At 45.0% G+C, this 10965-nt stretch overlaps 3 protein-coding genes across 8 annotated transcripts; 1 reads left to right on the top strand and 2 right to left on the bottom strand.

Moving 5' to 3' along the window:
- Positions 1 to 3726: 3726 nt before the first annotated feature.
- Positions 3727 to 4800, bottom strand: LOC146286452 (E3 SUMO-protein ligase ZBED1-like). Its single transcript, XM_084700208.1, has 3 exons — positions 4652 to 4800; positions 4142 to 4564; positions 3727 to 4062 (listed from the first exon to the last, which is right to left on the bottom strand). Exons 1-3 carry the CDS (start codon positions 4757 to 4759, stop codon positions 3727 to 3729), a joined length of 867 nt encoding a protein of 288 aa, XP_084556334.1. The 5' UTR covers positions 4760 to 4800.
- Positions 4782 to 7082, bottom strand: LOC146286451 (zinc finger BED domain-containing protein 4-like). The gene is made up of 2 exons (XM_084700201.1): positions 6644 to 7082; positions 4782 to 5530 (listed from the first exon to the last, which is right to left on the bottom strand). The coding sequence occupies exons 1-2, from the start codon at positions 7080 to 7082 to the stop codon at positions 4782 to 4784; spliced, it is 1188 nt and encodes a 395-aa protein (XP_084556327.1).
- Positions 7083 to 8630: 1548 nt separating this feature from the next.
- On the top strand, positions 8631 to 10017 carry ndufb1 (NADH:ubiquinone oxidoreductase subunit B1). Of its 6 annotated transcripts, XM_084700744.1 has the most exons (4): positions 8634 to 8830; positions 9024 to 9098; positions 9607 to 9751; positions 9846 to 10017. In XM_084700744.1, the coding sequence occupies exons 3-4, from the start codon at positions 9612 to 9614 to the stop codon at positions 9880 to 9882; spliced, it is 177 nt and encodes a 58-aa protein (XP_084556870.1). In that variant the 5' UTR covers positions 8634 to 8830; positions 9024 to 9098; positions 9607 to 9611; the 3' UTR covers positions 9883 to 10017. The 6 variants fall into 6 exon arrangements, with proteins under 6 accessions (XP_084556875.1, XP_084556872.1, XP_084556870.1 ...); XM_084700749.1 differs by lacking the exon at positions 9024 to 9098 and having other exon boundaries at positions 8631 to 8798; XM_084700746.1 differs by lacking the exon at positions 9024 to 9098 and having other exon boundaries at positions 8632 to 8830.
- The last annotated feature ends 948 nt before the right edge of the window (positions 10018 to 10965 follow it).

Below are 10965 nucleotides of genomic sequence, written 5' to 3'. Positions count from 1 at the left end.
AACCCTCCAGTGGACCTATCCCATTTAAGGGCAGAGGAACAAGAGACAGGCAAATGTTGTATGAGGTGTCAGATGTGTTCTCTACAGGAGAGGGTGACATTGGGTGCGTCCCGTCTTTACAGTTGAAGATTAACCTTAAGGATGACACCCCAGTACAAAAGCGCTATAATGCCATACCAAAACCGCTGTACACGGAAGTAAAGGCCTATGTGCAAAACCTCCTAGAGCGAGGGTGGATTAAAAAGTCCCATTCTTCATATTCCTCCCCTGTTGTCTATGTTAGGAAAAAGGACTCCAGTTTGCGCCTCTGTGTGGATTTCCGAGAACTTAATCGCAAGACCATTCCTGACCGACACCCTTTACCCCGTATCCAAGACCTCCTTGACAACTTAGGGGGGCACTCTTGGTTCTCCCTTCTGGATCAGGGAAGTGCTTACTATCAGGAATTTGTGGATGAGGGGTCACAACACTGCACTGCTTTCAACACGCCATGGGGGCTTTATGAATGGATCAGGCTTCCATTTGGGTTAAGTAATTGCCCAGCTGTGTTCCAGAGGTGCATGGAGTCAGTTCTCGAGGGTCTACGAGATGATAATTGCTCTCCGTACCTCGATGATGTCCTTTGCTATTCAAAAACCTTCTTAACACATGTGGAAGATATTCGGAGAGTGCTGTGTCAGCTGAGAGCCAGTGGAATCAAACTGCGACCCAATAAGTGTGATCTCTTCAAACGGCAAGTTCGTTATGTGGGCCGATTGGTGTCTGGCGAAGGCGTCCAAATAGACCCCAAGGATTCGGAGGCAGTGACTCAGTTCAAGGAGAGGAAGCCGACAACAGTAGGGGAAGTAAGAGCACTCCTGGGCTTTTTGAGCTATTACCGTTCTTTTATCCAAGACTTTTCACGTGTGGCCAGACCTCTGTTTGAACTGCTGCAGGATCTGGAGCGGGGCTCAAGAGTAAGCACTGCTCAGTCAGAAAAAAAGAAATCCAGCAAACAATTGCCATCAAGAACACCGGTCAGGTGGACGGAGGAACATAGTGCTGTTGTGGGCCGGCTGGTCGCCATGCTGACTAATACACCAATTTTGGCCTACCCTGACTTCAACCTACCCTTTGTTCTTCATACCGATGCATCTAATGAAGGGCTTGGTGCTGTCTTTTATCAAAACCAACAGGGCAAGTTACGGGTGATTGCTTATGGATCCAAGTCACTTACCCCTGCAGAGCGGAATTACCATCTCCACTCAGGAAAACTGGAGTTCCTGGCTTTAAAATGGGCCATTTGTGACAAATTTCGGGACTATCTCTATTATGCCCCGGAGTTTACTGTCTACACAGATAATAACCCCCTTACTTATATCCTGAGTACAGCCTGGCTAAATGCAGCTGGGCACCGTTGGGTGGGCGAGCTGGTTGACTTTAACTTTGACATAAAGTATCGCCCGGGTAAGAATAACATTGATGCTGACACCCTTTCTCGTTTCCCTGTCTCACTTATTCAGCACATTGGCAAGTATACAGAGGTTCTGTCTCCAGAGGTGGTAACAGCAGTGTGGCAAGGGAGTATAGTGGCCAAAGAAAAGGATGTGCCATGGATTGCTGTTCTACAGCTGACCGCTGACAATGAACAGGAACCCCCAAGTTCAATGATCATTCCACCCGAGGATGTAGGAAGTGCACAGCACGAGGACAAGGCAATTGAGGAAATCATTTGAAAAGCAAGGGGGAAAACCTCACCAAGATGGACAGAGAAAGTGTGTCCAGTGAAGCCCGAAGGTTGATGGGGGAGTGGAGCAGTCTTTTCATACAAAATGGGTTATTGTACCGACAAACTGGACCTCATAAGCAGCTGGTTGTTCCAACAAAATTCAGGCCCCTTGTTCTAAAATACCTGCATGATGACATGGGCCATGTGGGTGTTGAGAAGGTCCTTAATCTGATGAGGGAAAGATTCTATTGGCCATATATGCAGCGGGAGGTGGAGGATTACGTCCTCAGAAAGTGTGCATGCATTCAGCAAAAACATCCCTCTATGAGAGACAAGGCACCAATGGGCTCCATCTCCACAAGCTCACCTTTTGAATTAGTCGCCATTGACTACCTCCATCTTGAACCGAGTAGTGGGGGTTATGAGTATATCTTGGTCATAATTGACCATTTTACACGCTTTGCCCAAGCTTATCCCACTAAAAATAAATCTGGCAAAACAGCTACAGAGAAACTATTTAATGACTATCCCCGTTTTGGCTTCCCGGAAAAACTCCACCATGACCAAGGTCGTGAGTTTGAAAATGGGTTGTTTCAGAGGTTAGAGCAATTGGCTGGCATCTCGCACTCTAGAACAACCCCGTACCACCCCCAGGGGAATCCAGTAGAAAGGCTAAACCGCACCTTGCTCCAGATGCTCCGGACCCTAAAAGAGGAAAAGAAATCAGACTGGAGGAACCATCTGCCTCACATTGTTCACGCATATAATTGTACAAAACATGACTCAACAGGGTACTCACCATTCTATCTCCTTTTTGGGAGGTCCCCGCGTTTGCCAGTGGACCTAGTTTTTGACCTGAACTCTACCACTGAAAAACAAACAAAACAAGTCTTTGCAGAAAAGTGGGCGAGACGAATGAAGGAGGCCTACTACATTGCCTGAAAGACCAGTCAGAAATCATCTGAGAAAGCGAAGCGTTACTATGATCGTGGGGTCAAGGGAGTCACACTTCAGCCAGGTGACCGGGTGTTGGTACGGAACTTGTCAGAGCAGAATGGTCCGGGGAAACTCCGAAGCTACTGGGAGAAGACCATCCACCGGGTTGTTAGCAGAGTGGGAGAGGTGGCCAGCCCGGTGTATAAAGTCCAGGATGAAAAGGGAGTCAAGCGTGCCCGTGTCCTACATAGGAACCTGCTCTTACCTGTCAGCGACCTCCAGCTGGATGGGGACACCCAAGCCAGCCCATCAGTGCACCAACGACCGGGGAGGACAAAGAGACCCCAGGGGCAGAGGTGCTCTGACGCTATGAGCCGAAGTGACTCGGATGAGAGCGAGGAAGAAAGCTATACTTTGCGTCCTATACCCCATCGTATCATAGATACTTGAATGCATCCTGCAAGGCAGAAAGGGATAAAGAAGGAATTGGGGAGCTTTTGTTTGAACTCCATGCCTTGACAACTGTGTTTGTTCCTTCACTTTTCAAGGTAATGCAACCTTTTTTTGTGGGTTTTAAACTGCTGCAAATGAGTGGGGATGATCTAAAAACAAGCATACTAGTAGTGATGGGCAAATCGAGGCTTTTCGAAACACCGAGACAATTGAAACATTTGAGTCGGGGCCTTTGAAACGCTCGAAACCTTTACTCAACAGCGACATCTGCTGGCAGCTACGAGGATGGCATAACCAACGGGTTTATAGTTAATTCCACCTTGATTTTGTAATGAGCTGTGTGGTTGAGTGGAAGTATTGCTGTTCTGCAACACAGACAGTGTGGTATCGAATGCCAGAGAGATCCATCTCAGCCAAAAATACGATTGGTCCAAAGAATGGTTTTCGAACGGTTCGAGACGGTAAACTAAAAATAGACATTGTCATATATATATTTATACATCTTTTGCATTGTTTTCAAACCAAAATGAAGGCCAAAAATATATCTTGTTAGTGGAGTATGGATTTCGGGTGGATCTGTGTCATGAAGTAGTGCTTGTGCAATAAGACTTGTGAGGGAGAAGGTACATTTACAGGTTTTTATTGAGAAACAGGATCTTATCAACATTGCCTGGGCTCAGGCGATTACGTTTTTTATCAACCACCTGGCCAGCCTTCGAGAAAATGCGCTCACATGGCACCAAGGTTGCAGGGATGGCCAGATGGACCATCGCCAGTTTGTAAAGGTGAGGGAAGACCCCTGCATTTCTGGCCCAGTAAACCAAGGGGTCTTCCACTCTGTCCAGGTAGGCATCTGCCAGGTACCGCTGTACCTCAATTGTAGCACTGGCAGTGCTCTGGACTCTCCTGGTGTCACTCACTCGGTCATCAAGGAGTGACCACGGGTTGATGTCGTGGACGCTCCCCTTTCAAGGAAATAAATCATTAGGAATAAATCATTTCTAAGGAATGTTAAAGATACAAGTACATATCCAAGAATAACACCTCTGATGCTGTCGGTCCAGCTTGTCTCTGATGGCTGGTTCCAGGCGTGGAAGTAGGTGGAGGTGGTGTGGGAGCTGGTGGAGGTGGTGTGGGAGCTGGTGGAGGTGGTGTGGGAGCTGGTGGAGGTGGTGTGGGAGCTGGTAGAGGTGGTGTGGGAGCTGGAGCTGTTGCCTTGATGAGTTTTGCACACTCTGCTGTGACGTATCTAAGTGCATCCTTTGCTTTATCCGGGTTGCCAAATGCAATTGTTTTGAATCTTGGATCTAAAATGGTTGCAGCCTGTAGACAATGAACCGTCTCTGGACATTGCCTGGCCCTCAAACATCGCAGGGGCTTGTTGCCCAAATCTGCTGCTGTGGGGTCGCTTGTTACAGTCAGCTTCAATGCAATACTGTGCTGTATCATCCTCACCATTGGAATAACCTGGAATAGAAGACAGATATTTAAATGTTAATTGTTACACATGTGTTGTATTGTAAGTGCTGTTGGACTGATAGATACTAAACTGACCTTGGAGGCTGACACATTGCTCTCAGCTGACAATTCCACAGTTGCGTGGTTGAAGGGGGCAAGGATGGAAAATGACTGGCAGATGGTGTCATTTTCTGCACTTGACATTGCTGTCACGTCTGTCCTCAGACTAGAGAGCAGCTCCTACAGGCTCCCTCTGGTCGTGCAGACGCTCGAACATGGAGAAGGTGCTGTTCCATCGTGTCTCCACTTCCTGGATCAGCTTCAGTTGTGGCCTTCCCATCTGTCTCTGGACATCTGCCAACCTATCCTTGGCTGTACAACTACTTCTAAATAATGTCACAATCCTCCTTGCTTTAGAGCGGATCGCTGCCAGATCAGCAGTATCATCAAGGCCCTTCTTCACCACTAAGTTTAGAGTATGGGCAAAACATGAAACATGACTGATTTTCATCAGTGAAGCACAGAGAACCATGTTTGCTGCATTGTTGGTAACAAGACACCTGACTCTGCCTTGTAGACCCCAGTCTGCTATGAGCAAATCCTTTGCGTCCTTAATATGCTCTGATGTGTGTGTTCCAGTGAACTTGGCAACACCCAGCAGTCTTGAACATAACTTATCTTCTTTGGTGAAGTGGCATGTAACACCCAGGTATGAATCCATGTTATTGGAGGTCCACATGTCAGACGTCAGGCTGACACAAACTGCTGCATCCCTCAACTCGGCCTTCACCTTCTCCTTGGCTGTGTGATATTTATCACACACCATGATCTTTAAAGCTCTTCTTGTCGGAAGAGTGTAGTCTGGATCCAGCTTCCCCACAAATGCTCTGAAGCCCTCATCCTCCACCACAGAAAACGGCTGTAGGTCCTTCACCACCATCTCCACCAGTGCATCATCCAGTCCTTGTTTCCTTGCTGTCAAGACAACAAATCATTTGAATATGTATTATAATTTTCATTTTAATTAATTGTATTGTAACTTTCATACATATACTGTATAACTTATGTAGCCTACAACCTCTGACCATTACATGATATTGTGAAAGCAATCATACCGTGTGGTAGGACTGTAGGCCTCCCAGCAGCTACAGCAGCACCTGCAACGGCATCCTCTGCATTGGGTGCAGATGGGTTTGCTAGCGCTGGGTGCTTAGCACGCAGATGCCTTAACATTGAAGATGTATTGTTACAGTACGACAAATTCATAGGGCATTGCAAACACTGCACCTTGTTAGGGGAGACCAGATCAAAGTGCTCCCACACATGGGACCTTTGTCTCTTGTTGGCCCTATTCTCCATTTCTCAAGCTAACACTAGGCCTACTACAAACTATCTAAACTATTTATCTGAACTATCTATCAAACTATATATCAACTAATACTGAATATAAACACACTATGGAAACACACAATGAACTAACTAAGGCAGCACTAAACTATGAATAACTACACTGAAGCTAATACTGATAATATCTATACATATATATATATATATATATATATATATTTTTTTTTTTATTTTTTTTTTATACACACAACAGCACACAAACAGACAAATGAACAAACAGGATTTCGCTAATGGCACACAAGTAACTAACTTTCTCTAACGTTCTCTGTCTCGAACTCTCTCTGTCTCTCTCAAACTGTCTCAAACTGTCTCAATCTCTATCTTTCTCAAACTCTCTCAAACTCTCTCAATCTCTATCTCTCTCAAACTCTCACAAATCTCTCAATCAAGGTCTCACGCATTCAGAACCTTTGGCTTTGCCGCCTAATTTTATACCCTGACACGTCAGTCTTTTGGCAAGTGCGACACAGGTTTCGTTCAAGATCACGTCACAAAACGTTTCGAAACATTTTGCCACGTGACCGGAAGTGTTTAAAAACCTGTCTCGGAACGTTGTTTCAGTGAATATGAAATGATTGTTGTAGCCTGTCTTATGGTAGTCTGTTTTACTGATTGTTAATAAAAGTGAACTCCATGCTTTGACACCTGTGTTTGTTCCTTCACTTTTCAAGCGTAAGGAACCTGTTTGTGCTGGCCCAAGTTCCCCTAGACTTGAGGCCGGTAACACCACCATGGCAGTGTAATGTTTCCTCCCAATCCAGCACGGATCCACCAGGGAGGGATTGTGGATTGGGATCAGTGTGCCATCCACGACACCGATTACCCGGGGGATCCCAGCCATGACATGAAATCCACTGTGGACCTGGCGGACCTCGTCCCGTGTGATGGCCATTTGGATGTATGTCCGGGCATGGCGCAGGAGGATCGGTGTCACGGCCACACTCCGTGAAACCGATGCCTTGCTGAGGATGGTGCCATCCCCCACCACCTCCAGGAAGCTCCCCACTGCATAAAAACGCAGCGCGGCCAGGAGCTGTACATCCGGGCTTAGGGCAAAATTGCAGCGGGTTGCCCTCCTGATGTGTGGTGACGCTAGCGTGACGAGGCGTTGGATCTCCATATGGGGAAGCCGGTACTTGGACTGGACAGCCCGGTTCGACAGCACATTCAGTGGGGAGTGCCTATTTATATAAACTATCTGGCTTTGCGCACGGCGACGCTGTTGATTAGCAGTGAGAATATGCTATATTGCAGCCATGGTGTCTCACTGGCGTGGACATCAGCAACACCTAGACTGGCAGAGCCTCTCTTGATGAGGTTCCAGCCGAGTTCAATTACACCTGTCAGTTTCCCTGATTTCTGTGAAATACCACAGGGTTGTTGATGTTTTTATATCTAATGTAAACTCATGCAGATGCTGAATGTTTGTGAAAACGTAATGAGTGATAGTAATGATGACTCATTTTATTTATGTAGCTACAGGAACACATGGGCAATTATTTATTTTTATATCGTTATTTTTCTTCTTATGCTATTAATTTTCTTGCGTCAGTGTTCTGCAGTTGTGGGCGCACATTTATCATCACGCATGGTTTTAGTATTCCTTTTGTGTCAGATATAACTTTCTCTGACGCGGCTGCAGTGAGCGTTTGGTCGCTAAGAAGGCTGTTAAGAGTGGGTCAGGCTGATCTTACATTTCCTTCTTAGTGAAAGATCTTCTTAAGCTAAGAACGACTCTGGGAATCACGTCCTTCTTTCACAGCGCTCTTAAGAGCGCTCCTAAGGAGCTCTTAGCGCTTAAGAGCTTCTTAACGAATCTGGGAAACGCAGCCATTATCCTTTTGCCGTTGCTTAGCGCAGGCATACCGCTCTAAAGCCCCTTTCCCCCTACTACTCGCGTCTATATCAATGCGACAGAGCTTACAGAAGGAACAATATTGATCTTTGCTGCTCTTACTGGCAAAGTGGAGTTCTGAACTCTTCTTTTTGGCATCTGAAAGCCTACGCCAGTGGTAAATTGCAACGATGGGCAGGAAGGGTCAAAAAGGAGGACAAAAGGGCGAAAAGGAGGACATGCAACATGTGAAATTAACTAATGAAATTAGTGCCAGGAGATGGAGCTCTGTAAAAAATGATTTGTGTACTTGTAGAAAAGATATGTAAATCAAATATAGACAAGTGAGATTTGTGAGTTTGAGACAATTTGAGACAATTAGAGACGGTTAGAGAACGTTATATATGAATATGTAACAACTGTACACTGAGTTTATCGTCTCAAATAGTTTGAAAATCATATTTGGGCTTCTTTGTATTGTTCGATGAAAGCCATCGCTCCCGTATTCGAAACCACGCCATCTGCATTGCAGACTGGCAATAATTCCGTTCAACCACAAGGATCCTTATGTTCACGATGTGGAATTAGCCAGCAGATGTGGCTGTTGAGTAAAGGTTTCGAGCGTTTCAAAGGCCCCGACTCCAATGTTTCAGTTGTCTCGGTGTTGCAAAAAGCCTCGATTTGCCCATCACTTGAAGCCCAGTCACCCACCGACAGTTACAGGCTCACCAAAATGCACGTGAATGTTTACTTCCTACTTGACTTGAATATGGGAGTATACGATTGGGCGATTTTATGGCGTCATATAAGATCTGATTGGATGCGGACCATAGTTGTCCGGAAAACATGCCTGTGTCGAAAAACCCCCAATAAGTTTGTTCCTTGAGGAAGTGGACATGCCAACACATTTTTTAAGGGTTGTAGAAAGCGATACAGAAAAATCCAGCAATTCCATCGCCAGGGATCGTTCTAATGCACGATTTTGAGCTTCGGTCCACCACGGTGCGTGCTCTGTTTGCCGCTGAATGTAAAAGGTCAGTGGGTGATACCATGGCGATGTGGTGCAATAGTTGTTGACAAAATGCACTCAAAATTTCCACCCATATCATTCACACAGCACTGTGTAATTATATTGTAAAATGTCTGTCTAGGTCACATCACAAAAATATCATTTACATTGGGCTATTCATCCTTATGTTGTTTGAATACACACGAACTGCATTTCAGAAGAGTTGGTAGAGTCCAATGCCCTCTGATGCTCAGTGATACCCAGTGATCCAGCGTAAGAAAGGCCTCGACGTGGTAAAAGACAATAACTTTATCTATTGAATTTAGCGTGTTAATGGTTGGAATACTGTATTTTGTGTAATCAGTCAATTTATTGTTTAAACATTATAGGAATGGTATTGCTCTACAAGGTAGGCTACCGGGGTAAATATGTGCTAGCAATTACAGCTAGACAAGTAAGATACCTAGTCCAAGGTAGAAAAGCTTAACATTGAGCTTAAATAACTTGCCGATATGTGTCAATGTGGTGTCACTAATGGAGCACTATGGTAACGTCAGCTAAAGCTTGTTAACCACAAGTACAGCTAGCTGGTTAACCACAAAGTTAGCATCTTGCTAACATCACTAAGTCGGTGACCATTATTTGAATGAACCTCATTGATTCTGACTATCTAAAAGTGTCAAAAACGGCAGCGAAAAGGGCATGATGTTGTACTACGACATTGGGGTGTTGTTAGCGCAATCAAAACGATTGGCGAAGTAGCTTTGTTCAAAGCAATGTTGCATGTCTGTTATATTACAGGAAACATGATGAACTTTGCAGCCCTTGTTCGTGAGCATTGGGCTAACATACTTGTACCCATTGGCTTTGTGATCGGAATTTACATGGACCGAGCACAAGACATGAAGCTGACGGCATTTAGGAATAAAAGTGCCCTATACAGCAGGTATGATCTTACAAATCAATAGTGTTAACTTAACATTACATGTATCGTCTGTGCCTTACCCTTCAACCTTTATGTATGTTTATTTTCTTCACAGGGAACTAAAGCCAGGCGAGGAGGTGACCTGGAAATAGACCCGTCTGTCTTGGAATATTTAGTGTCCACATCTCCTGTTGTGCAATTATATGCTCGTCTCATCTGATATCTAGATTTCTTTATCAGTTATGGGATGTATCAACCAATTATAAACATACATTTTGTCACCCAAATTTTTTTTTAGAAGTACTTCATTTTATTCGTATTGCTATGTAATAACTGAATTGGACTATTAGGATTCATGACCAAGGGTCCCATATCCTAGTCTCACAACTCAAGACCACTACTCAGGGGCGGCGGCAGATTATTTTTAATGCAGGTGCTGATGGGGTGCTAGATCGTTGACAGGGCGAGCTGCACAATTATATATATATTGAGTTCAACAAAGTTTCCCCTGTTCGCTGAGTGCTCATCCTCTCTGTGGCCACGCTGAGCAATGCCTTGACATGCTGTGTAGCGCAAACTCTCCACTACAGCCATAAAATAGTGCCAATTTTCTTCTACCAATTTAGAATGTCCCTTATCAATAATGTTCAGTATTTTTGAGCCATCTTGCATTCTGTTTAAATTCACACCATGCCTCCATAGAAAGCTGGTGGCACTAACATTATGTGCTTTGAAACTCTGCGCTTATCGCCAGTTCTGGAATCCAGAAATTCAGTAGGGGTTAAATCCCTCAGTGCGTCATGGATGTCCATATGGACGCTAGGGGGAGTTTGGCCCCCTAGAATGTCTAATAAAGGGAAAACTCCCTCTCTCTGGAAACTTCCGGGTTTTGAACTGGTTGCAGTTCCACTCAAGTTCCATATGAGGGCGCTGATAGTCGAGTGCAGAATGAATGGAAGTCTATGGAGCTATACCCCTCAAAATCCACTTTTCTCAGGATATTTTTTTTTGCCTAGTAATTGTGTTAGATTTTTTTAAAGTCGCCTTTCCGTTGTAAAAAGCCTTTGAAAATGTCATTGACGTCATACACATTGCACGACCAGAGCTACTGCTTGACGGCAAGCTCTGGTCATATCCACTTTTCTCTCGAGGCATCGACAACACAGCTGACAGGTTAGGCTCTCCCTGTCAATACACATGCTAAAAGGAGTTTTGGCTTGCTAATGCTCTGACAT

This window comes from Hypomesus nipponensis, chromosome 6 (assembly GCF_054491055.1).
Source record: "Hypomesus nipponensis isolate SF chromosome 6, ASM5449105v1, whole genome shotgun sequence".
NCBI lineage: Eukaryota > Metazoa > Chordata > Actinopteri > Osmeriformes > Osmeridae > Hypomesus > Hypomesus nipponensis.
The sequence above is the reverse complement of the archived record's forward strand: the minus strand, read 5'-3'. Positions and strand labels throughout refer to the sequence as shown.